Source organism: Corvus cornix, chromosome 18 (genome assembly GCF_000738735.6).
Source record: "Corvus cornix cornix isolate S_Up_H32 chromosome 18, ASM73873v5, whole genome shotgun sequence".
In the NCBI taxonomy this organism is placed as follows: Eukaryota; Metazoa; Chordata; class Aves; order Passeriformes; family Corvidae; genus Corvus; species Corvus cornix.
Genome location: NC_046347.1, coordinates 4,503,081 through 4,528,973, shown reverse-complemented (window position 1 = coordinate 4,528,973; position 25,893 = coordinate 4,503,081). Strand labels below are relative to the sequence as shown.

Sequence of the window (25,893 nt, the reverse complement as noted above, 5' to 3'; positions counted from 1 at the left end):
CCAAGTCTAATTGCCCTGCCCTGGCAGTAACCCTACAGGACTCTGCTGAGAGCAGACTGATCTGCTGTGCAGTGATGAAAAATTAATTCAAACCTCGTAGCAAGCAACCTGATTTAAAACCAACCCCAAAGGGCAGCGAGCTCTCCCTGGCAGGAACGCACCAGCCAGCCCAACCATAACCACAGCAGCTCTCCCACTGTGAGGCCCATTCAGGCTGCAAGAGTAGCAGCACTACTACAAATCCTCCACCCCTTCCTCCAGCCTGTAGCAGCTCTCTGGTTCTGCTCTCCCTTGCAAACAAGGCAATAGAGGTCTTGAAACAGTAAAAGACCCTTGGCCACACAACTCTGCTGGTCAATATCCTTATGTTTTAGCCCAGCATCTGAAAATGGACACTTGCAGAGTGTTAACTTCCTTAAAAACAAAAGCAACCTCCAAGAGGCGTTTTCCCCAGCACAGCCATGAATTTGCACTTTTAAAAGCAAGGGCAGCTGTAAATTCTGTGTGGCAGGGAAGGGCTGAAAGAAAGGGATAATTTAAAAGTTCACAATGCAGACACTGAAAAAGCAGGGCATTACTTTTAAACCTGGAGATGTTTTGCTCAGCATAGGAGCATAAAAGATTTGGCAGCAGCTTAAACCTGAGGCAGGACTCTAGAGGAGAGTTTGCAGATGGGCAAACAAACAAGATAACAAGGGAAAACAAGGAACATGTTTAATTGCCTTGTCCAAGGCCAGCCATGGAGGTTTAGCACTGCCAGGAGCAGCAGTAACATCACAGCTGAATCACTGCGCTTCTTAAGACAGGTCTGGCCAATGGAGTTACCCAGCATTTCTAAAACAGTTGCAAATAATAAGAGATTTCTCTTACCTCCATTGGTTTCCTGGTACACCACAGATTTCCCCAGCTCAGCACCGAGACGCCTGGAGAGAAAAAAAGGACATTAGAAATAAAGGAACCCAGCAGTTCATGCTGCAGAGCAGGGACTGGACCACGTTGCACACCACCAAAACACAGCACCACCCAAGAGGGAGCTGAGTGAGCCAGCCAGGCTGCAGAACTACAACCTCCTCTTCTCTGGGGGTCTCCTTCCCTCCGATGTCCCTGAGAGGGACCTGGGACACAGCACTCTGCAGCAGGTCACTGCTGTACCCAAAGCCTGTACGACTGAGCACAGGCTGTGACTCCCGATGGCAAAGGACACCTTGCCAGCCTGTGCAATGCCCCCTTGGGCAGGTCTGACGTGCAACTAGAGCTGAATGATTTACTCAGACTCAACTAATGGCACCTGAGTCAGTTTTTTTGACTCCCACCTCTTTTCCTTCTTTTTTTCCTCCTTGAACCTTCTTTCTGAAATAACTCAACTGACTAATGAGATTTTAACTTCAGTTTCATTTTTTCAAATTACTCGTTCCTCTTCTCAAATATCAAATCTACAACACTCACCACAACAAAGATTAGTCACCCTCCTTCCCTTTTCAATTTCTTTCTTGCAAAACAAAGACTCACTTTGAAGAGTATTTTAAAAGGCTCCAAAATGCAGACTTTTCCCTCAGGTGACACTTCAGCATTTAACTGCACTGACAAGTAATCCATTAGTAAGTACTTAAAGGCATTTGTGCTTTGACCCAGAGCCTCAGCTGTGAGACCCTGCAGAAGTGAGACGCTTGGGCCAAGTGAGATGGAGCCGGGGCAATTCCCTCCTCTCCCAGGATCTGCTTGGTGGCCATGGCCACACAATGAATTAGGAAACAGTTTATGCCTGAAGAATACCTTTGATCACCACGCTGATTATGGCAGCAGTTTCCTGTCTGCACTTGTACTGTATTTACCTGAATATGTGCCAAAATTCTGCAGATCAGGACTAACCCTAAATTAAAAAGAGCCCACATCTGCTGCTGGTTTTTTTCCTGGTCTACAGCCTTCAGCAGTCGGTCTCTCTCCATCTCCTCACCCACTAACTCAGCCTTGCACTTCAATTGTCACAAAGATCCGTGCTTTCAGAAGTGAAAGAGCAACACAGCCTGACCCTGGCACGCTTCTGTCCCATCAGCTCAGCTGTGAGCCAAAGCTGGAGGTCCCAGCTAGAAGCTGACCTGGAGAGTGTGCCTGGGACAGCTGAGGTAACAGACACTCGGATGCCATGGGATCTGTTTGCTCAGCTGGCTCCAAAGCACGTCTCTGGCACACACACCCTCCCCACCGTGTGTCTGGCAGCAAGTTTTGCAATGGCTGGGCCAGTGACTAAAGTGCCACCTCAAGAGCTGTACGTGCCAGACTGTCACCAGCCCTGCTCAGGTACCAACGGCAGCATCACCCTGCAGCCCAGGCCAGGCAAGCCTCACACATCTCTAACTGGGCTCCTCTCAGCCCAGCTGGGTTAAAATTTGCAGCTGCAATGCAAAGGCATCCTCAGTACCTTCAGTATCTTCAAAAAGAGCTGGCAGCTGGTCAAGTAAAGGCAATCCTGGGCACCTCAGGGACAGACCCACAGTAGAGATGAGATTTGCAGGTGGGATCCTGCTGTCCTGATGAGAATAGCCTGGCATTTGCAACCACCAAGTCCTAATCACTGCTATGGCATCCAAGTCCAAACAAGCTCAGAAACATACACACACACACACACTCACCCTAGATCAGTGTGTGGTGGGAAATGTTTAATGACTCACACTTGTTCCTCCACAACTGCACGACAAGTCTTGCAAGCTCCCTTTGGAGGCACGTGCGCCCTGACTTCACTGCAGACAGCACAATCCTACCTCAGCACAGGGAAAAAAAAATCCAGTGGAGAGACTGTGCAAGTGGTCTTAGTCAACCCTGAATCTCATGGCAGGAAAGAAAGCTTCAAAACCAGTCCAGCCAGACTCATCTCATCAAAACACCCCTTGGAACGTGGCACTTTCAGTGCTAAGTGGTGGCAAACAAAACCAGATTTGTGGTGCTCAAAAGGAAAGGGTCTCACATTGTTCTAGGGGAGGTTTAGATTGGATATTAGGAAATATTTCTTCCCTGAAAGGGTTGTCAAGCCTTGGAACATGCTGCCCATGGAAGTGGTGGAGTCACCATCTGTGGAGGGATTTAAAAGACATGTAGATGTGGCACCTGGGGATGTGGTTTAGTGGTGGCTTTGGCAGAGCTGGGTTAACAGCTGTGCTCAGTCTAAAAGGTCTTTTCCAATTTCATGATTCCAAAATGTAGCCAGCAGAAACCAGAGCCCAGTGCTCTCCTACTCGCTGTACAGCAGCAATGCAGTTTCTGTGCTGCTGAAACAAGAAATCAGAAAGGCAAGTTTGCTTCCCCATGGCAAGAGGGACACTAAAACAGCTTGGCTTAGGGCACTAAAACAGCTCAGTTGTCAAACCTGGGTGCAGGGAGCAGCAGAAGAGACAGGACACAGATGACAACTTAGAGGAATGAGTGGCTCTGGTCAGACAATAAATCCCAGTTCTGCTCCAACTGTTGACCGCAAGTAAACAAGAGCAGTGGATATGAGATAAAACTGCCCATGAAAGACCCAGACCAGCCCCGCCTGCAGCGTTCCAGAGTCCCAGGAGCCTTAGGCACAGCAGGATCCACAGGCAGCTCCCCCAGAGCAGCTGAGGTATGTGCACCCCCAGGGGCACACCTTGCACCAAATCCCTTCCTGGAGGCTTTGGTTAGACAAGATACCAGCCAGGGAAGGAGTCTGATAAACCTTGACTGAATGAAGGACAATAAAGAGGGGACTGTTGGTGCAACTCCTGCTGTAAAGCACCAGATTCCAGAGGACTTTTATCAAAAGGGATATTTGCATGCAAGTCAAGGGCAGGGCACAGCCTTATCGACCGCACAGCCTGGCAGCAGCCATAGAGTTCAAAGATAAATTTCCCCTTCCTATTACCCTTCCCTTGTGTTCTCTTCCATCCTGACTCTTTTCTCTCTAAATCCTCTCCATCCTGGAGCTCCCAACTGGTTGTTGCTTTAGGGGATAGAGGAATTGAATTGACAGCAAGAACTGTTTTCTCCAGGACTAACAGCATAATCCCATGAACCTGAGCTACCACGGCTCTGATCACTCGTCTGCAGACACAGGCAGACCTGCACTAGGACAGAGAAAGTGCCACTGCAGGAACCCAGACCACACGCCCAGCAGAGATAAAGCTGCTTCTGGGAAAAAAAACATTTCAGGTCCTGCAGATAAATCACATCTCCAAGCAAAATGAGCTGCTATCCTCACACCAGCTCCATCACTAAAGCAACTCCTCTGGGGCATGACAGCATCTAAGAGAAAAAAACCCCTCTTTATGGCTTTAAAAATCCTACTCAGAGCAATTGGCCAGTAAAAATTCCTATTGATCTGGAATCTTTCTGTAAACACTTCCCAGGAAGGATGATCTAACTTTCCGCAGTCTCAAAACATGCCAAGAGGATATTAAGCCCTGAATACAAAAGTGTTTATAAAACCTGTCTCAAATTCACATCTAAATGCGAAGAGCTCAGGAGTCCTATAAACCTATAGTTTAATGAGGAAGTGACACACTGCAATATTTTAGGAAACGCTGTGAGGCTCTATCAGATTGTACTTTAAAATGCTCCACTAAAGACAGTCAAAAACCACTGCACCAGGCTCTCGAGACAAAGGACAGCCAAAGAGACTCCATGTTCAGCTGAATCAAATTTCAAGGGGCAAATGTACTCGCAGTATTTTGTGCCACAAGAGCCTGTTTCAGTGTCACTGAGAAGTGCCCTCAGCCCAGGCTGTGTTTCCTTCTCCCCCTCTGTGACCAGAATCCAAGACATTTGTCAGGTTATCTCTGTAGGGAGCTTCCGGCCAGCTCACAGTGCAAACATGCAATTTGAAGAGAAATCTGCACACAAAGCTCTTAATGATGATATTTTATTTTGGCAATAATCCTCTTCATTATAAACACTTTCCCTGGTCTCAGCTCTGCAAACTCCCAACTCTCCCCACATCTACAGACTCCAGGAACCAGTATAGACTCAGAAGGAGCTGGAGCAGAGGACAGAGGGTCTGTGCTGTGCCCGACTGTGGCCAAATCAAGCCACAGCCTGACTCTGAATTGCTTTTCAAACTTTAGCAAATCTTTAAATGAAGATCAGTCATGGTCCAGCCAGCACAATGGCAGCTCTGCAGTGCACTTCCTAATCCCCCAGTACGAGAACAGCCAGGAAAGGGAAAGGGAATGGCAGCTTCCTGGATACAATCTGTTCAGATATCCTTAAAACTATCTGAGCTCTCCTTTGCCTCTCTCCATCCACCCAGCATGACTGGGTATTTGAAGAACAGTCCTATTGCTCATCTGCTACTGGAATCACTTGTTCCAGCCACACCAAAGCCATGCAGCCCAACTACTGGCAAATACCAGGCAGATTTTCCTCTACTCCTACCAGCCCATTCCTGGTGAAGGAATTCCCCTAAATCCCCCATTCCCCTAAATCCCCCATTCCCCTAAAGCTGTGCTGGCCAGCACAGGAAGCTCCACATGAGCCCAGCCTGCTCAGCCATGTTCTGTGCTCCATTTAAACTGCACAGAGATGCTCTGACTCCCCTTTGCCCACCCTTTCATGTGCTGGCAAGATGACCTAAAGAGTACATTTCCTGCCAGAAATCCTCCTTCAGCTGAGGGAGGCTGCTGCAAATCCTCTGAATGTACTGTCTCCCCCCAAAGCAGGGCTCACGTTCCACCCAGTCACAGAAAACACCACCCTGGGTTTAGCGCTGTAACCCAGCTCCCTGCAGCCAGAGGTCACAACACAAATCCCCATGTTTTCCTAATTCCATGTTGTTTAGGCTCATGGCAATGCTTTATCTTCAGATCACCAGCATTTTCCATGCTGCAAACTGAGTGAATCTCTGGAATACTCACATTCACAGTTGGCAGTGAGACAGTATCACATCCCACATCGCGGAGCTGCAGGAGCACTGGGGAGGCATTAGCAAGATTCAATCACCAACCCCCTCCAACCCAAACACATAAGCAGTGAGTAGAATGTAATATTTGTGCCTTCTGAGCCGGGCGCTGCAATCAGAGGGAGATCTAAATGCATCTCTTGGACTAAAGATCCAAAAGACTTCCTAGACCTCCCTCCCCCCAGCAGCACACAGGCCCATTAGGGACCAGCACTGGTCACAGAAATGATCTTTCTCCCCTGCAAATGCAGCTTGTAATCAGGTGCCAAGTGTCCTAATTACAGCAGGAGTTTTCTTTCCATCACAGAAAGAATTTAAAATAATCATCCCTCTCAATTTATAAGAGAAAAGTAAATATATGGGTTTATTTACATTTCAGTGGTGCTGAATCTAAGGAACATCTTCATTATTTCAAGTTTCACAAGGTACTCATTATCCATCTTCTCTCCCTGGCAGTCACTACCATCAACTAAAGCTCTGAAAACCTGAAGTGAAAGTAAGACTGGCCATTAGTCACTGTTCCATAGCCAGAGAATGCTCAAGGGGAAGATCAGAACTGTGCCAGAAGGTGATGCTCAGAGCCTGAAACGAAAGCAGCTCTGGAAGTTTTGCGGTAAACAAAGTGAGGAGATAAATCAGTTGTCTGAAAGCTGGTCAGTGTCACACTGCTCCTCTCAGGACTTGAGATTCTAAAAAGGAGAAGTCAGGACTACTCAAGTAGAGATCTTAAGCTCAATACCTACAGGTAAAGAACAGAGCCCAGATGGACAGGTGTCTCAAGGAGCCCTACTCCTAATATTGTGTGCTGTTTTAAAGTTCTTTTACTACTTTTACTCAAGGTCATAAAAAAACTTTAAAAAGAACGCACAATATTAGAGGACAGACTCACCCTTGTAAGATTGCTCCAACTCTATTTAAAGGTGCAACTGACCTCCCCAGCAAAGAACAGGCTGGGATGTGAAACAGGGGGAAAGGCAGCAGCCACACATCTTTTGCAACCTGAAAGAACAAGGGATGTGTTACAGATCAGTTGAAACAGCCCTCGAGCTCCTAAGGGAAGGCAGTGCAAAACCACTGCACTAGATGCTGAAAACCCCTTTAATTTTGGGAGACTTTCTACCGTGGGCAAATCTGTCCCGTGAACGGTTCCAGATTTTGCACCCACAACAAAGATAAACGTCCTTAAGCCTCAGTTAAGCAGAAGCTGTGTATCATAGGGCTGTGCTCGTGCCACCACCGGAGCATCCAACATCCCACCGATGGCAGAGCCAAGGGAAAAACCCCACATCGCCCCTATTAGAAATGTATTCGGTGACAGATCAAAGAGGGAGCCAGGAGGTCACTTTGGATCCAGATCCTGCTTCTTTCCCCCCCCCCCAGAGCATCCCTAGGATAACATCAGCACGTCATCCCATCCAGCGCCATGGCCTGGGGAAGCCTCTCCCTGTCTCTTCTCATTTCATCTTTAAAAAGAAGGGAGTTATTTTTAAGACAAAGAGCAAGAAATAAGGATTGCCTGTTTGCTCCTTCAGTCCTGAGAACTCAGAGCTCGTCCCCAGGGGAATTCTGTTGTGCTGTGTTGACGCAACACGACAAGCCCTGTAAAACCCTGTCCCATCTGTTGCAGCAAAACTTACTTTTTCATAGAGAGATACATTAGTTTCAGAGTTCAGTGATGGGAAAGTGATGCAGACCTGACCAAATATAGCAAGAATACATGAGCAAAAAAAAAAGAAAACCTTTCCACTCCCAAACATAAGGCTTTTCCTCCTAGCCTCACACTTAAAGAAGTCCATCACTATTACCCTACACACCTCCCAGTCAAACAGCCAAGTTAGCTCCATGGAGATAATCTGTGCTAAGGATTGAACACAGTGTTTATTAAGCGAGCGGGACGAATAGCAAAGCGTTCTCACAGTTTAAGGTGGCAGCACACCTGTACTTAAGTCCTGTTTCCAATTTAAGCATGCCCTTGGAGATGGGAATGGTACAGCAGCCATCTAGCAAGGATAACTGGGATGCTGTCAGCTGCAGCAGGCAAACAAGCACTGAGACCCCTCGATTTTGGGAGCAGCTGCCTATGAACTGTAGCTGAGAAACAGCAGAAAGAAAATCCAAGTCCTGTACTAAGATGACAGCCCAATACACAGATGTCCTTCTCAGAATAGTCCCTTCGGTTGGGACTGCCCCAGTTTGAACCAAACTCATTCGACCTCAAAGTTCAAGTGCTGGGGGAAACTCAGAGCTCTCTGCACCAAGAGCCCCATTTTGGAGGCAGCTGTCACACCCCTCACTCAGCAGGACCCAGCGCATCCGTCCCGGACAAGACAAGGTCAAACTCTGCCTAAACTGATGGACTGAAGAAAAAAGGGGCAGACTTTTACCCTGAACCAAACAGCACAAGCTGCCCAGCTCTCCCACCTCTCCAAACTCCACTCTGGTGGATCAGTGCAAGCTGCTGTGCCGAGGTGCGCATGGACACTTCCCGTGCCCCAGGCACCGAAGCTGCTGAGAAAACAAGGTCAGGAGCCGGAGAAAGTTTTGAGCATCTCCCAAACCTGCTAAAAACGCTTTTCTGAGGTTTGCCCAGACACGTTTCACCTCCTCCCTCCCCAAAAGTAACAGCCTTTGCTGCAGCCCAGCCTTTCCAGCAGTGAAATGGATGTCTAAGAAGGAAGAAAGCGGCGGGTTCATTTCATCGCTGGGTCAGGCAGAGCTGGTGAAGATTCCCAGTGCAAAATCTCCCCAAAGGTGTTCGCAGGAGACGCCTTGGGAAGGCGGGGGGATGCCAGAAGCTTCTCCAGCCGCTCGGGAGGGCTTCTGCCTGCGCCGGGGAGCGATGGAGGAGAAAGAAACTTGAAAGAGAAAGCAACTTACTCCGTGATCTTCTTCGCCAGCTCGGTGGAGGCTGCGGTGGAGTTGGCCGAGAAGACCCGGTAGCCACTTCTGGCCGCGTTCATCGCCAAAGAGTCATGCAACCCCCGTGGAGCTCGAAAGTGAGAAAAAACAGATTTATAAGGCAACAACAGCTTCCGTGGCATCCTTTTCTTTCCTCTCCGCCGCGATCACCGCCCCTTAAGGGGTGGGGAGGAGGAGGGGGAAGAGGAGGGTGGGGACCCTTCCGCTACCTATGGACTTGCTGGTCCATTCCTGCGGCAAAGTATGAAAGGGAGGGTGGAAATTATGATTATTAAAATAAAATTGAGCAGCAGCTGCCCTGGGGAGTAGAGGGGTAGACCGGCAGCGGGTAACCCCAATCCACCCCACGCTCACGCAGTGGCCCCTCATGCAACAGGGGAGGGATGACCCCAAAATTAGGGGGGTAGCAAGGTGGCGAGGGGCTCCCTTGGTTGGAGAAGGTGCGGGTGAGCTGAAGGAGGAAGGTTGGGGGGGTTCCTTGTGATGCAGCAGGGCGGGACCGGGGTCTCCGTGGCGGGGTAGGGAGTCCCCGTGAAGAGGGAGATCTTTGGGGGAGGACGGTCCCATCCCGCTCCCCTCACCCAGCCGAGCGAGTTCCGCCACCCGGCCAGAGCGCCTCTCCCTCCGCCGCCATCTTCTCGGCGGGAAGAGCCCGCCCCCGCCGCCATCTTAGGTGAGGGCACCGCAGCCGTGCTCCCCCCTCGCGGCGTCCCCTCACCGCCTGCCCGAACAGCGCCAGTACCTCGGGAGGAAAGCGGCAGAAACGTCCCTCCCGGGGGGAATAAACGCAGTTCCTGCTGCCCGAGGGCGGCCCGCAGCGCGGCCGCCTCCCGCTTCTGCCCGGCGGTGCGAGGCACGGGTTGAAGGCGGCGGCTGAAGTGCCCGTGCCTAAGATGGCGGCGGGGGAAACGGAAGCGCGGCGGCGGCGGCGCTCGGGCCCCGCTCTGTGGCGGGGGCGGCGGGAGGAGCCGCCCGGCCTGGCCCGCGGCTCCCGCACCTTGTTCCCCAGGGAACGCTCCCTGCCCGGCGCTCCGCTGCCTGCTCCGGAATGGGGACAAAGTTCCTCGCGGGTACAGGCACTAAATGGCTTAGTTAAACAGGAAAGTGCAGCTCCAACCCATCTGGCAGATTCCGTGCTCTAGAGTGTGCTTATATATAACGTCTGTACGTCTATTAATATATTAATGCATATATTATTATGTAAATAATGTACGCGGTTTATATATGAAATACATAACGTATATAAAATATTAAATGTATAACATACACATATCACATATAAAATGCATTTTTTATGAAAGTGTATAGTAATTATACATAAAATGTATATTATATGCTATATATGTTATATGCATAGAATGTGTATATATATATATATATAAGGAGGAGGTGAAACTTGACTGAACGTATGTACATTTTGTTATAATTTTTTTTATATATATACACGATATACATCTTAGCCTTGGCAGCTGGGAAAATGAGGGGAGCTGACAACACTGTTGGGATCCATCCTCTGTGGTCAGGATGGCTCAGAGCACCCCACAGTGCAGCAGAAATGATGATATATGACAGAAATTATGTATCACAGGGAAGGCAAACTGCATTAATTTAATCACCAGCATTGCCCCACATCACTTGGTTCACCCTGGAGGGAGAGGTTTTTCCTGGCACTTCTCTAAGTCGCTGTGCAATACCATAGTCCCTTGGCCTGTGTCCTCCCAGCTGGGAGTGAGGGAGGAAGAGGCCTGGTGGGCTTCGTTCAGGACATGAAGGAGGTTTCCCTTTGTGACCCAGTGGCTTTCCAGCTGCTCTGGCACGTGATGGCCACGGTGCCTCCAGCAGTGACTCCCTGTCACAGACATTTCGTGCTCAGCTGGGAGCTGCGGCGCTGCCATCAGTCCCCTTGCGCTGACACTTCATTAAAGGTTGTCTCTCTTCAACACCCTCAATGCAAACAAGACAGAATTGTCCACGTCCCCTCTGTATGCCACCACTGCCCAAGCACCAGGACGGAGAGTTCTGTCTCTCCCCACCACACCTGCTGACACCTTACCTTTCCCTGCAGTTCCAGCCCCACATCCTCCTGCTGTGCCTCCTGCAGGTCCTAAATCCGTGCCTTGTCAGAGCAGGGGCTATTCCAGTTCAGCTCTAGGGACTATTCCAGCTTGACTCCCACATCCCGGCTCGTTCCCCCAAGGCGAGGCAAGAGCTGACAGCATCAGCTGCTCGAGTTCACTAGGAGGAGGCAGCACAGCCAGGCATGGGATTCTGATCAGACCTCCAGGCTGGCATCATCCTGGGATGAATCCGCAGCATCCGTCTGCCAGAGAGCCCAGACACCCCTCCTGGGAACCCTGACCCCCTCCTGGGCACCCTGACACCAGGCTGAGAACAGTCACAGCACCCACGGTATAGCCAGTCACTCTTCACGGGGTGCTGCCTTTGTCCTTCAAAAAATTTGGGGGGAGCCAGACTGTTTTTGTGACGTAGGAAGCTGGCTGCTTCCTGATGTTCCTCCTGCACCCACCAGAGAAATGGCAGTTCCCAGGGGAGCCAGGGACATCTTGCTGCAGGGACACCCAAGCAGGGGGGACATGCCCAAAGGGTGGGGAGGGAATCCTGGCACTGCAGGAGCCATGGCATATCCCTCTGCAGAACACTCAGCCTCCCACCACCTCCCCACCAAAGACCTGCTGCTGCCCTCCTTTATAAAGCCCTTCCCTGCCTGGAACCAGGCATGTGGAGAAGGAAGGGCTGTTTATCCCCTTTCCAGCTGGCTCCTCGCTCAGCAGCCTCAGCACAGCAGCCCAGGGATGATGCTGTGGCCTCTGAGTGCCCTCAGCCTCTGCTTTGCTCTCCGGGTCCCCCAGCACCCTCCTCCTGTCACCATTCCTGCTGTCCCGTGTGTGCTCAGATCCATCCCGGCCATAGGGAATGGATCTCGTCGGCATTGTCACTTCCCTGCCCTTTCCCCAGCTGCTGAGGCTCAGGTGCAACAAGTTTGTAGGTTCTGCTACAGGGCGGCCCCTGACACAGCAGACAAGGTGTGCACACCTCGGAGGGGCTGGGTGTCCCAAAATCACACATTCTGTGTTCCTGAGATTCCCCCTCAGTGAATCACCGGCTTCATTCCTGCGGGGAGAGGCCAAAGCCTCGCAGGGGTGGCCCTACGAGTCCCACCGGGATCGTTGTTGGAGCTGCAGGGCTGGGATCAGGCCCGGGAAGGGTGGCGGGCAGAGATCACCGTGTTATCACTGCCACAACCAGCCTTTCTCCTGGCAAGGGGAGCGACTCTGATTTCTCTGCGGGCTGAAGGTCACGCTCGGTTTTACAGCCAGGCAAAGGAGAAGAAAGGAGCAATTCTGTTTACTTAGGGTGTCATTAATATCCCAGCTCCTGGCATGTACAGGGGCAGCAGGAACCTCCCCCACAGAGCAGCAGAGAGCGAGGCCGTGCAGCCCTTTATTATTCCATTATCAGCCAGGCAGGATTAGGAGGGCGGGTCAGGGAACAGTGCCGGCTTTGAGCAGGTTTAGCTCCTTTCCAAAGGCTTATCCCGGCTCAGTCTCACTCTCTGGACTGGATTCACTTATTCTCTGCGCCGAGGGGTTTGAGTAATGCTGGGGAGAGGGTGGGCACGGGGTCATGGAACTTTAATAGGCCAGCAGGCAAAACCTGGGAGGTTCCTTTAGCAGGAACTCATTTTATATGTTTCATTTCAGCGACCAGGGAGGGCAGTTTCGCAGCTCCGCCAAGTCCTGCATTGCTCCCCAGGGAAAGCCAAGCCTCGGCGCTGCTTTGGGGCACTTCTGTGCTCGGGACAACACGGTGCTGGGGCGGGACAGCCATTCCAGGCGGCTTCCTGCAGAGCTGGACGAGGTTTTGCTCTTTATTCTTACCCAAGTTTCTCCCTGGAGCCCGGGTGGGGTGGCCGGAGCGTGCCGATCCCAGCCCGGCAAGGAAGGAGGAGCCGTGGGAATTGAGGCAGCAAATCCCTCTTCTTCTTTCCCAGGCCAGAAATGGGGTCTGTGATGGGATGTTGTAACCCCCGTAAGTAATTCCACTCTGGGAATGCTGCCCGCAGGCATCGAGCATTGCAGCAGGGATCACCCCTGGATCGGGATCGAGCCTCCCAGCCCAGCCCCAGCCAGGTGGTTCTCATTGCAGCCTCTGACTCACCTCCCAAAAATTCCTGCGCTCACATCATGGCAGGAAACCGCTACCGGGAAGTGGTAAAACCCCTGGACGGCCTGAAATTCGGCTTCCCCCAGCGAAGGGGGAGATCAAACGGCAGACTTTGGCCTCAGCCCCTCTGACGCCAGGACTTGTCATCGGGGGGACGTCTCGACGAGCGAGTGGTGTGTGTGTGTGTGATTTCTTCAGACTCAGCAGCTTTTTGCCTGGCGTTTGGGAGTGTTTTCCCTGAGGAGGCCTGGGCTCAGAAATATTTTTGAGCAAATTATCAGCTGGGAGGAATGAGCTCAGCTCGTCGGTATTGTTCAGGGCTTCCCGGTGAGTCCCGGGCTGTGCCGGCAGCTGCCGAGCTTAGTGGAGGGTCAGCACAGGGGAGCAGCCCCCAACAAGTTGCAGAGCCTGGCTGTGATTTAGGAGCTGCCACAAAAAAAACCTGAGCTCCTTGGAGGCTGAGAATCCTCTCTGGGCCCTGAGAGAAGCTGGATTTTGGGGAAAACCTGTCACCCCTGGGTCATGGAGGCAGGTAGAAGGTGCAGCCACTTTCCCGAGCTCTGCAGCAAATCAGTGGCAGAGCCCAGACCTGTGTCCTAGCTCAGGTGGGATGTGATCCCAGTCACTCTCCTCCAGAAGATACCTGTGTTAGCTGTGCCCCCTCCTGCTTTGTGCTGCTCCCCTGTGTCAGCCCCAGCCCCACGGCTGAGAGGGGCTGATCCGCAGCCCCGGGCCTGGGTCTGCAAGGAGACGGCTCCATCTCCGCACCGGCCGCTCCCACAGGAGCTTCCTGGAAAGTTCCGCTGCTGCAGTCGGTGCCTGTCCCCCTGCCAAGCCTGCAGCCCTGCCAGCCCCGATGCAGCGCCAGCCGTGCTATTTCTGGCTCCACCTTGAGACATGTACCTTCAGCAGTGGGAACGATGCTAAAAGCGATGGATCCGGGAGGAGTTCGTCCCCGTCCCGTTCCCGTCCCCCGGTGGCTGCCGGCGGACGCGGCAGAGCGGGCAGGGATGTGGAGGAGCTGTGTGCCTCGGAGGGAAACGCTGCAGTTCATGTTGCAACAGAGCCACGTCCTCTACACGTCTCCTCTGGGGCTGTGATGTGGCAGTGCGACCCCGAAATCCGGGCCTGCCCTGGCAGCGACAGACCCAGGTCTCTGCTGCAGCCCCCGGGGGCACGAAGGGTTATGGAAGGCCTGGGAAGCCCCCAGGCTCTGTGCTTTCTTCCCCCGGGATAACTCCCAGTGGCGATCAGCTCCTCCAGCAGCTGGGGGCAGGAGCAGGAGGAGCCTGGGGCTGGAGGGAGCTGAGGGAGGTTATTGCCATATTTAACCCTTGGCTTCTTGCACAACTCAAACCAAACCTTGTCTGCTGTTTCTGCCTCAGCTTCCCCAAACTCAGGGCACGCACCACCTTGTCCAGCAAAACCAGGGCACGGTGCTTCAAATCTACAAGCCTTCTCCACCAAATGATGTCTGCGGAGTCTGGGAATACCCCAGGGGGCCTCCCAGGACAGGAGCTGGAGGGATGTTTGCTCTTGAAGAGAGACTGGTGGTCACGGACGGGCTGGACGCTCTGCTCCACGGGCGAGTCCCCTTTGCAATGAGGAAGGAGGCGGGGGGATTCTCCACGGGCTGTCACCCCATCACGCCAGCTCCGTGCCACATCCCCACGTCGCATCCCGGCACTTCCCTCCCACACACACGGCCTGAGCAGCGCCGCGCGGGCGGGAATGGAGCCGATCAGGACAAACCCGACCGGCAGTCGCCTGCCCACAGCCCAGAAGCTGCTGAGCACCCTTCGGCCTGCTGGTGGGGTCGAGGGGCCTTGTTAAGGCTCTCATAATTAAGATAGCTCCAAATGCGTGGTTATCAGCATGGGGAAGGAAGTGATCCCACTTCCGTGTCAGACACCACGTCTGGAGGCAAACAAGTGGTGTCTGTGTGGGACCGGGCTGAATCAGCCTGTGGCTGTGGGGGAGCAAAGGGACCCACCTGGGGCTGGTGGTGGCCACTGTGCTGGCCACGGCATCCAAGGGTGGCACAGCATCAGGTCAGACTTCTGGGAAGTCCCCACAGACCAGAACTAGGAGAGAAAAGCCCTGTGTCTCTCCTGCCATCACAGAGGCTGAGCCTGTGCCAGTCCCATTCCCCATCTGAGACAAATCTGGCTGCAGCCCCATCATTTCCCAGCCCTTGCCATCCCTGCCATGGGATGCCAACCCTTCCTGCACCCATTGCTGGCCTCGACACCTTGTGCTGAAGCCATTCTCAGCCCCTTTCAGCCACAGCACGAGCATGGCCAGCAGAGCCTGGACGGGCATTCCACTCCTATTTAAAGCACAGGCTGGCAGGACAAAGGGGGATCCCTGCGGCACAGGGCCTTGGACGGATGTAACATGGTGAGGACAGAGCCCAAAGCAGCCTCATGGTCCCACGGCACCTGCCAGGAGCAATAGGACAGCTGCTCTCACATCCTCCCAACACGACTCACGCCTTCCTGAGCGGAAATTGGGAGCGGGTTAGTCACTGAGAAGGGTGAGGGGCAGGTCAGGACGCTGCACTCCCCAGCATCCAGCTATTTCCTCCCATGACACCTTGCTGAGGAACCTCGGGGCTGTTTACAAACGCTGGACTGTGTCATGGCAGCAGCCGAGGAAGCGGCTGAGAACGAATCTCACCCAGAATCAGCTGTGAATGCTGCAGATCCCAAGACAAAAGCATCAGGGCTGGGAGCAGGATTTGCTCCTCTGAGCATCCCTTTGTGCCCACAGCAGCCAGGGAAGTCTTTCTGGAAAGCGCAACGCTCCAAGTCACAGCATCTTGGCTCTCCTTATAGGTCTGCTCTGGGAAAACAAGACTCAACCATGTTAATCTGCCCAGCTGGTCATCCTGTGCCCTCCCTGCAATTTCTTGGCCAGTTCCAGAAGGTTTAAGCAGGGACAGAGGGCTCACTGATAATTAAACTGCCCTAAGTGTGAGGAATGATGCCTCCCTGAGGTGCTAGCTCAAGATTAGGGCAGAGCTACATTCATGGGGAATTGGTTGGCAAAAAAAAAAAAAAAAAAAAAAAATCCTTGTCGGGCTGGGCCAGACCCCTTGGAGCCCAGCAGTCCCTCGGGAGGGTGAGCTCAGTCCTGTTGCCAGCAAAAACTGCTGTCAATGATTTTTGCCAGCTGCCGTGAACACAAAGCAGCCCCCAGCCTTGCTGGCACCCTCCAGGCCAGTCCCCTGGGCTCTGTCCCCAGAGCTCTGTGCCCCAAGGTGGGGTTCACAGCACAGCCCACCTCCCTCCACGGGACTTCATGCCCATGGCAACCTCCAACCCCCCACGGATACCTGATGGCGAGCCACCAGTAATGGGTAGGACACCATCCCTCTCCATCCTCCCTCCTGGAAGTGTCCCCCGCTGGCTGCCCACTGTCCTCAGGCCTCGCCGTGCCTCGATTTCTCCAGGCCCCCGCTTCACTCCTCTCGTGCTTGGAGAGATGCAGAAATGATATCAAAACGCTGTTCAGTCCAACGTGGGGGCTCCAGGGGCACCTCCCAGCGCCCATCCGTGCCTTGCTGGGAATGATGTGCAGGAACTGGGGTGGGGGTGGCTGCCGGGCGCTCTGCCTCCCCTCTCCAGGCGTGACCGTGGGTCTGTTCCCTGCCATCCCCAGCACCGCGGGAGCACCCACGCCAGACACCCACCCTGGCAGCGCGGAACCACCCGCGGCAAACCCACGGCGTCGCTTTGCCCCCGCCCGTCTGCAGAGCCGGTTCCCCCCCGGAGCGATACCCGGAGCGCGGGGCGGCGCTTGTGGAAACCGAGGCAGCTGCTGGGGGTGTGGGGGCTACCGGACCAGCCCCGGGACGGGTCCCCCTCGGCGGGGGAAGAGGTGGCTGGGGGGGTGGGTGGGTTAAATTTTTATGAATGGGGCCGCCCCGCCTGCCATCGCCGGGCGTCAGCAGCGAGCGGCGGCGGGCGGCGCTCCCCGGTGCCTCCCGCTCCGCTCCGCGCCCGCTCCGCCGATGGCCGCCGGCCGCCGCGCTCCCCCGGAGCCCGGCGGGGGCCCGGTGCTGCTTCAAGGCATCTTCGGCGCGGGGCCGGGCCCCGGTGCCGCCGCCTGCTCGCTGTCCCTGACGGCCCGGGAGCTGCAGGTGCGGCGTGCCGGCGGCTGCCCGGGCGGCTCGGCCGGTCCCGACGCCGCGCTCCGCCTGGCCGACTGCGTGGGCTCGGCCGCCTTCCCCGCGGCCGCGGCCGCCGCCTGCTTCTCGCTGGTGTGTTACCCGCTGCGGGGGCCGCGCTGGGGGCCGCCCGCCCGCCAGCGCCTGGAGCGGACCTTCCGCGTCTCCCGGGGTCCCGATGCCGAGGGCAACCTGCGCATCGCCCAGGCCTGGAGCCGCCGCATCCGCGAGCTCGCCGTGCCCACCGTGCCCGCGCAGGACGGTGAGTGCCGAGCCTCCCCCGCGCCCGCCCGGCACCGCTGCCCGCGGGGCTCGGGGCTGCGCCGGGGCCGTGCGGGGGTCGGGGTGGCGGCCGGGGTCGCTCCGCCGCCGGGCCCCACGCGGGACGGCTGCGCCCGAGCCGGGGCGCTGCGCGGTGTCGCGTTGCGGGGGACACGGCGGGGACACAGACGGGGGGTGACCGGCGTCCCCGTGGGGTCACTCGGACCCCCGCCCTACCCCCACCCTCCCCCGAGTCTGGGGGGGGACAGGGACATCCCCGCGCGCAGGGGTTGGTGGTTTCTCTCCCCTTTCACCCTTAATTTGAAGGGGCAGCAGGGACGTGGTCGCACTATGGGGGCCCTTTGCACCCCCCCTCCCCCCGATTGCTCCCGTTCGATAACTCCAGAGCTCCAAAGGGCAGCATGATCCAAGGAAAAAAAAGTAATCATTGCTGACGCAGGCAGGATGGGAGCCAGGCGCTGTCCCCAGCAGGTCCCATCCATCACTTGGGATTTGGGGGCAGGCAGACCCCCCCCCAGGACCCCCGCGGTCCAGCGGGATCTCAGGGCAGCCTGGTGAGGTCTGAGTTTCTGATCCTGCTCCCCTCGGGAGCTGTCAGTGTCTGGAAGGGGAGGGTCCTGCTTGGGGGCCGCGTCCCCCAGCTCCCGCAGGCAGGGCAGGGCGTGCTGGCAGATAGTTGAACATCTGAGCAGAGATTCAATTATATGCACTACTTCATTTATTTGGCTGTCCAGTCGCTCTGATCAGACTTGGAAATTAAGAGGCATGCGGTTAGAGGGATCCTGTCAAATCACATTTAGCCCAGCTCTTCCTTGCTTGAATTTTAAAATGCAGCTCCTTTTTTTTACATGACCTGCAGCTACAAAACAACTTTCTGTCTCTCTTCCTAAAGAATTACAAAAAAATCCAGTGGAATGGGGTGAGGGCAGAACCAGTTCCCCAGCTCTATTTCCAGCCTGAACTCTGCAGCTGGAAGTCTCCAAGCGCTTTCCAACCCTCGCCCTGTGAGCAGGCGGTGCGAGGGTGCCGGGCAGGAGCAGCTCGTTGCACGCAGGGGCCTCAAGGGAGCCGGGGGAAGGAGGATGGGAGAAGGCAGTGCAGAATTTTGCAGTCACTTTTCTCGCTGAGGGCCAGCGGGATTTGCAATCCTCCTCCCTCAGTTTGGGACAGAGCTAAAAATGCCCCTCGTCCACACCCTGGGCTCGCACGTGCCGGCAGAGAGGCCTGTGCGGGGCTGATAAGGCCGTGCTGGGAAGCTGCGGGTGAGTCCGTGCAGAGAGTCCTGTCACCCTGTCCCCGCGGGGAGGGGACCTGGGGAGCCACCAGCGATCCCATCCTGGTGCTATTGCAGCTCCAGCATCCTCTGGGATAAAAGCCCTGTGGAATGCTGCAGCAGGGATGATTCCCCCTCCTCATTTCACCCTAAGGCATAAACAGAAAGTCCCTCAGCAGCTGATAACCCCAAAGCTGGGGCTGCCTGCAGTGTGTCCCAAACTGCAACCATCCAGGAGGGAACAAATTGCCCCAAGGCCTGCATCCCAACAGGGAAATCCAGCCCCAGGAAGCTCAGACCAAGCCTTATTCTGCCTGGTACGCTTGCTCCTTGTGCCCAGAGAGTTTCCAGAAGGATGCAGGGATGCAGTGGAGTGGCTTGGGCTGCAGACAGTGGATCTGTGGCAGTGTGGTCCCGGCCTGAGCACGGCCAGGACATGTCACATGGGAGGATGTGGGCAGAGGGACTGGAGCAGAGTTTGTGGCAGCAGCTGGAGCCCCTTCCTCCTGCTGACTCAGATTCTGCTCTACTCAGCATTTGAGGCTGAAAGCGACCACACTGTGCTGGGAAGTGGAATCTTGCTGGGATGCCAGGGACTGGCCGGCGTTGTGCAACAGGAAGGGTTGGATGGGTCAGGATGCTGCTGAAATCTGTCTCCCTGTGCATCACCACTGCTGGGCTCCAGCTGTGATCCAGCACCCTCCAGTTCCACCACAGGGCAGAGCCTGGTGCTGCTGGTGTCACTGGGATCACTCCTGTCACTACTCACAGCCTGGTACCAGCAATCTGTCCTTTGGGAGGGAGTCATGGCATCCCTCTGTGCCCTGAGCAGGGTTTGTTTTCCCCCTCCAGCCAAGGAGCTGATCCTTGGGGTCCCAGCCTTTCCCTCCTACCCAGAGGAGGCCACAGGGCAGCACCCACAGGTCTGGGCAGGATTTTTAGGCAAGACCCAGCTGCAGCTCCGTGTGTGTGTGAGAAACGATGTGCCTGGTTAACACTGTGGGGTTAAAAACTGCATTTAGGCTTTTGAAGCGCCTTTGGCCTTTGCTTTTCAATATCCAGGGCTGGAGGGGAGAAAGAGAGAAAAGCCCCCCATCACGTGCCTCCAGCAGCTGGGGCTTGAGCCCAAACCCTGTGTGGGGCTTGTCTGCATTTGCTTGGAGGGGATTTAGTGCCTGTGGGGACCAGGGAAGCTCCAAAGGGTAGGGAGCAGGGTCAGCCCAGCCCTGGGGTTGCTTTTTGTTATCCCTGACCCAAGCTGGAGTGGCCTCTGCTCCGTGTGCTTCACTGCTTTCCCTGAGGGCAGCTGGTCCCTTTGTGTCTGGAAGCCACTGATAAGGGGCTGGGGAGGGAGGGGGGGCCTGGGCAGCAGTGGGGAAAACCAGCTTGGAGCCAGTGCCCTGGAGCTCTCACAGGCAGATCTTTGTTGTGGACTTGGTGGCAGGTCCCAAGCAGCTGGCAAAGGGACAAGGAGGTGTCCTGGAGGGTGACAGCACCACTGGGTCATCCATGGGGCCAGGAAATAATCCTGGTGGTGATGAAATCAGCAGAGCTCTGTGTGCTCCCAGGGCTGGCGCGGGCATGGAGATGGGATGCTCCAGTCCCACCTCCCCATGGGCAGCTTGTGGAGCTCGTGGCCATGACAGGTGTGATGCCAGATGTCACCCAGGGGAGGTGACCTCCGTGGCCCCACGTTCACCTCTCCGCACCACTGTCCCCACTGTGGGGGGCGGGGAGGGTTTAGCTCGCGTGTTCAAACAGCTCAAATCACTGCAGGTGTGCAGATGAAGCGGGGGCACCCCAGCCCAGTGGGGGCTGAGAGGGGGTTCCTGGCCCAGGACAGTGCTGGGAAAGGCCTCTCTGTCCTGACTCAGCAGCTCTTCCTGCTGAGTCAGCAGGTGCAGCCTCGCGCTGTGCCCGTGTGCTGGGGTGGCCACCTGCACCCCCTGGGCCGGGCTCACAGCTCAGGGGGCCCAGAGCTGGTGGGGACACCCCCAGCCACCCCAAAACTGGCTTCCCCCTGCAGAGCCAGGGATCTACAGAGGCGCTGTGAGAGCCTGAGGCCGCTGCCCTCCCTCACTTCAGGGCTTGGGGTGCCCAGCAGCACCTGGGGATCCTGCCTTCCTCCTCCTCCTCCTCCTCCTCCTCCCTGTGCCTCCCTCACAGGGCAGCTCAGTGGCCTCCCCCCGTCCCCCTGCATGGGGACCACTGGGCTTGGGGAAGGAGAGGCTGGAAGCAACTGGGGAGGCAGAGGGATGGGACCCCTGCCAGGCTTGTAATTACAGCCGGGCTGAGGCCCTTGCAGGCGAAACCTGAGCCCCGTGGGGAGCAGGGGAAGCAGGAACGTCCGTCTGCTGGCACAACTGTCTGTCCTGGCCCTACTCCATCTGGGTGGATGTGGGGAATTGGGACCTGGAGTTCTCATCCCCCCCCCCCCCACTCTGGTATGGCTGGAGTGCTGCAGGGCTGTGTCCTGGGTGTGAACATCTCTGCTGATCGCAGGGGAGCTCAGGATGAGTCCCTGCAGGCCCCTGTGTCCCGTCTCTGCCGCCTCTCCAGCATTCCCAGCAGGGACCCCCATCCCTGCTCACCCCTGTTGCCTCTGGGTCGGGTTGCAGCCCAGGGAGCTTGTGAGGATGGGGGAGGGCCAGTTCCCCTTCCCCTTTTGGTTTTGGCAAATGCTGCCCTGGCTGGCCATGCCCTCCCAGGGCAGGGCCATGACCCAGCACCCTGAGCCCCCTGTCCCCCCCAGGTGACAGCTATGGGGTGCTGCCCCGGCCCTGCCACGCGCTGGTGCTGCTGAACCCACAGAGCGGCTCCGGCCGTGCCCTCGATGACTTCCAGGCAGTGGTGCAGCCCATGCTGGCCGAGGCCGACATTGCCACCACTGTCTTCGTCACCGGTGAGTCCGTGAGCAGCTCCTCCTTGTCCTCCTCCTCCCTCCCTGCCCAGGGATCCTGCCTGGACACTGCCACATGGAGACAAGTTCCTCCAAGGGCCTCTGACTCCCTGCATCAGCACAGCTCTGGGTCCTGCAGGATGGTTGCACTTGAGGGGTGACTTGCCTCCTGCATCCCTGGCTGGGGTCACCATCTGGGACTGGGGTCACTGTCTGGGGGGTGGCAGCAGGAAGGGCAGAGGGACAGAGGGTGATGCTCAAACCTCTCCACTTTCCCTGACAGAAAGACCCCACCATGCGCATGAGAAGGTGCGAGATGAGGACCTGTCACAGTGGGACACGCTGGTGGTCATGTCTGGGGATGGGCTGCTGTTCGAGGTGAGGGGCACCACGGGGCTGGGCAGGGAGCTGCGACAAAGGGGGTCCTGGGGCAAGAGCCAAGCCCTGAGTCACCAAGTCAGGCAGGGAACGGCAAAGGAGAGATGGCACCAAGCTTGGAGTAAAGCAGCCATGCCTTCTGTGCTGCCCTGGGCAGGGGCACCGTGGGCTCTGCTCCCCCCAGGCTGGGCAGGGCCCTTGGGGACCACAGGCTCCGTCATCCCTGCAGGTGGTGAACGGACTCATGGAGCGTCCGGACTGGAAGGAAGCCATGAAGAAGCCACTGTGCATCCTGCCAGGAGGCTCTGGGAATGCCCTGGCAGCCTCCATCAACTACTATGCAGGGTGAGTCCCAGCCCCATGGGGCACCTGCTGACCCCTGCGCCCGCCAGCACTCGGGGCTGCACTGGAACCAGGCAGGGATGAGGGAAGAGAAAGGCTGTGTGGGGCTCTGGCCCAGGGGAGGGTGCTGGGATGCCCAGGGGTGCCTGTCAGAGTCCTCACTCCCCACAGTGCCCCAGCTGTGAGCAAGGGATGTCATCCCTGTGTATCCTGCTCCTCCCACTCCCTTTCTGTGCTCTGTGCCCAGAGACTGGTAAAGCTTTAACCCAAAGGACCCACCCCAGGCACAGCCAGTCCTGTGGTGTGGGGGACCAGGATTGCCCTGACGCGGTTCCCTCTTTCAGGAACTGGTTTATCCCTCCCACCCCCAGCAAAACCACTCCCAGCAGCTGTTCCTGAGGGACACTGTCACCCAGCTGGGACATATCCCAGCCATGACACAAGGGTGAGGTCTGCAGCTGGATGCTGGGGCAGCAGGAGGAGTCCTGAGCTCCAAACTCACCTTCTCCATCCCTCACAGCTACGACCACGTCGCCAAGAAAAAGCTGCTGACGAACTGCACCTTCATCCTGTGCAAGGGGCTGTACACGCAGATGGACCTGGTATCTCTGAGCACGGCCTCGGGCAAGCGCTTCTTCTCCTTCCTGGGCTTTGGCTGGGGCTTCATCTCGGACGTGGACATCGACAGCGAGAAGTACCGCTGGCTGGGCAGCGCCCGCTTCACCCTGGGCACCCTGCAGTGCCTGGCCAAGCTCAGGGTGTACCAGGGCCGCCTGTCCTACCTGCCCATGGCCACGGAGCAGGGCAGCTCCCCGGCACCCCGGGACCCCCACGCGCCCGTCACCAATGGCCACATCCCGCAGCCGGCGGGGACGGAAGCGCCCGGCTCCCCGCCCCCCGACTCGCTGCTGGTGCCGCTGGGCCAGCCCGTGCCCGCGCACTGGACCGTGGTCCCCGAGGAGGAGTTTGTCCTGGTCTATGCCATCTACCAGTCCCACCTGGGCACCAACCTGCTGATGGCACCGGCGGCCCGGCTGCACGATGGCTGCATCCACCTCTTCTACATGAAGGCCGGCATCAGCCGCGTGACGCTGCTGAAGCTCTTCCTGGCCATGTCCAGGGGGACCCACCTGGACTTGAACTGTCCCCACCTGTGCTACGTCCCCGTCCGGGCGTTCCGCCTGGAGCCGCGGGTGGCCGCGGGCATCATGACAGTGGATGGGGAGGCGCTGGCCTGCGAGCCCGTGCAGGGCCAGGTCCACACCCGCCTCTGCCGCGTCCTCAGCGGCTCCTGAGCTCCGCATTCGCCCTCCCTGCAGCGCTGAGCTGCCGGCACGGCCCGGCGCCAGGGTGGCAGAGCCTTCCTCCCACTCAGGAACCCCCTCCTTCCATAGCAATAGGTCTTGGGGGGCGTGGGGCTCATCCCCTCGCTTGCCCCCATGCTTAGCTTTACCCCCTTGGGCCAGCCACCAGTGCTGTCCCAAAAATGAGCCACAAGCCCCATCAGGTACTCGGTGCCGGCGAGATGCCAGCGTGTTTTATCCTGGTACGAGGTCCCGGCCCCCAGGCGGCTGCGCCGGCACAGCCCCGTCCCCTCCCCAGCTCGGACGCACACGGTGGCATTGCTGTGTCCCCGCCCCGGAGCCACCCCCCAGGGAGGGTCAGGACCAATAGATCTAATACAATAAACCGACTTTTTTAAGAATGTTTCTACCCAAAGCTTCCTGTAGAAGCGAAGTTTATTCTTGTGAGAAATGCAAAATAAATATCTAGCGTTTGCAAAAAAAATCCTCCCTGGGTTTTGAATCCGAGCTCACGGCTGCTGGCAGGGGCAGGGCTCACCCATGGCTTGGCTACATGGACAGGAGGACAGGTTTAGGTCAGCACCGCAACCCTTTGCTCCCGGACGTCCTGGGGCCAGGAGCAGCACGGAACGAGGGGCCCTCAGATGCTCCCAGGGGAGATGCTGAGGACGCAGGACATGGAGCATTGCTGCCACCACCCACCCCCGTTTTTGGGGTGCAGCGATGCCTCCCTGCTCAGCCTCCCGCTGAGGCTGATCGTATCCAGGGAGCTCAGCCCTGCGGTGACACTTGGGGACATCCTGGGGAAAGTTCGGTGCATCTGAGCGACAGCAGGGAAGGGCTCATGGAAGAGGTTCAAGGAGGGGGTCGTTGGAGCTGAGGGGTTTGGCTTTCTGCCGGCAGCAGGGGCCCTTTGGGGGGCTCTTGCATCCCTTTTCTCGGGCTGCCCGGGGCCAGCTGGAGCCCTGCTACAGGTCCCTGCCCTGGGGCTTGCCTGGGGGGGGATTACTCAGCCTCTTTGGCATAAAATTGCAGTAATTAAACCTCATTTTCAGCGCTCAAGTACAAAGCAGAAGAGTAAACAGTGGTGGCTGTTTGCATTTATTCAACTGCAAAGTATGCAATTAGGATGGCAGATCCGGGAAAGAAGAGCACGATTGTCCTCCCCCCATGGCCTCACTTGCTCATGGAGAGGAGCCCTGTTCCTGAGCCAGCAGGGCAGGCAGCAGCTGGGAACCACCTCCCGAAATAAAGTTATTTTCCCCGTGGCATCGGGCCAGGTGTAAAAACAGGCTGAGCAATAACTCTCTAACCCTGTTGAGCTGCTGGAGGGAGAGCCCATGGCAGGGGATGCGCTCAGAGCTCTCGCCGTCTCTGTCAGGGGACACGGATCAGCAGAGCGGAGCCGCTCGGGCTCACAGCGCCTGAAAAGCTCCCTGCAGGCTCCTCCCGGGAGGGCCGTGCGGCTCTCAGCAGCAGGTTGGCCGGGATCGCCCTTGCCCTCCCTTTCCCCGGTTTCGCTGCACAGCTCTGCCATCACCCATCTGCTTCCAAAACCTGTTGGACGGCAGCGAAGGGCTCTTCCCGGGCTGCTGCTCCCGCACAGCTCCCGGGACCCAGGGAGGGGGCAGAGGGTGCTGTGAACAACCGAGACACTGCCCCTGTCGTGCCCCTCGAGCTGCTCCTGCAGGCTGAGGGGGCCAGGGAGGGCTTCCAGAGGGACAAAACAAGAGCCAGGACTCCCGACTCCACAGCAGGGAGGGCTCCAGCTTCCAGCAGCACCCGGCAGGTGCGGGATGCCCTCGGCCCCCAGCGGCTCGGACACGGCTGTGTCCAACCCCATCCATCCCACACTTACCTGGGTGCTGAGGTGAGGGGCAGGGCACAGCTCCCAGGGGCCTACAAAAGGGTTTTTTTTTTTTGCCCCGAGTCTGGCCATGAGCACCGGGGCCGCCAGCAGCCGTGCTGGGGCACACACTGAGCCACCCATGGGCCCCAGGCGCCAGCAAGGACCACAGGAAACAAAACCTCCCAGCCTGACAGATGCCCTCTGTAAATCAGGGGCTTGGGGAACCGTTTATAGGGAGCCACAGAGGCAGCCCCTCCCTGCCAGACCTGCCTGGACCCCTCTGGGCTCACCAGGCACGATTCAGCCAGTGGGACCCCATCCAGCCCCGAGGCTGGCGCGGGGATGCCCCAGAGAGGGGCAAGTGCCAAAAGCGTGGCAGG

General features: G+C 56.8%; 2 protein-coding genes across 7 annotated transcripts in view; one reads left to right on the top strand and one right to left on the bottom strand.

Annotated features, from left to right (window-relative positions):
- The window catches only part of PRPSAP1 (phosphoribosyl pyrophosphate synthetase associated protein 1), a 28,575-nt gene extending 18,833 nt beyond the window's left edge, over window positions 1-9,742 (bottom strand). Inside the window, exons 1-3 of one of the 6 annotated variants that reach the window (XM_039562190.1) lie at window positions 9,573-9,742; window positions 8,789-8,900; window positions 871-923 (exon numbers count right to left, since the gene is read on the bottom strand). In XM_039562190.1, coding sequence (XP_039418124.1) covers window positions 871-923; window positions 8,789-8,871 — 136 coding nt within the window. In that variant the 5' untranslated portion in view covers window positions 8,872-8,900; window positions 9,573-9,742. Of the gene's footprint in view, window positions 1-870; window positions 924-8,788; window positions 9,004-9,039; window positions 9,390-9,411; window positions 9,481-9,572 lie in introns of those variants that run through there. The other 5 variants (XM_039562189.1, XM_039562188.1, XM_039562187.1 and 2 more) reach the window with 5 other exon arrangements.
- A 7,267-nt stretch (window positions 9,743-17,009) lies between these two features.
- On the top strand, window positions 17,010-24,148 carry SPHK1 (sphingosine kinase 1). The gene is made up of 5 exons (XM_039562466.1): window positions 17,010-17,448; window positions 21,494-21,643; window positions 21,924-22,018; window positions 22,248-22,363; window positions 22,881-24,148. The coding sequence occupies exons 1-5, from the start codon at window positions 17,031-17,033 to the stop codon at window positions 23,653-23,655; spliced, it is 1,554 nt and encodes a 517-aa protein (XP_039418400.1). The 5' UTR covers window positions 17,010-17,030; the 3' UTR covers window positions 23,656-24,148.
- The last annotated feature ends 1,745 nt before the right edge of the window (window positions 24,149-25,893 follow it).

Coding starts and splice junctions, on each gene's coding strand:
- SPHK1 (XM_039562466.1), top strand. CDS start 17,031: ATGGCCGCCGGCCGCCGCGCTCCCCCGGAGCCCGGCGGGGGCCCGGTG. Junction 21,644..21,923: donor CACCACTGTCTTCGTCACCG/GTGAGTCCGTGA, acceptor TTTCCCTGACAG/AAAGACCCCACCATGCGCAT. Junction 22,019..22,247: donor GGGATGGGCTGCTGTTCGAG/GTGAGGGGCACC, acceptor TCATCCCTGCAG/GTGGTGAACGGACTCATGGA.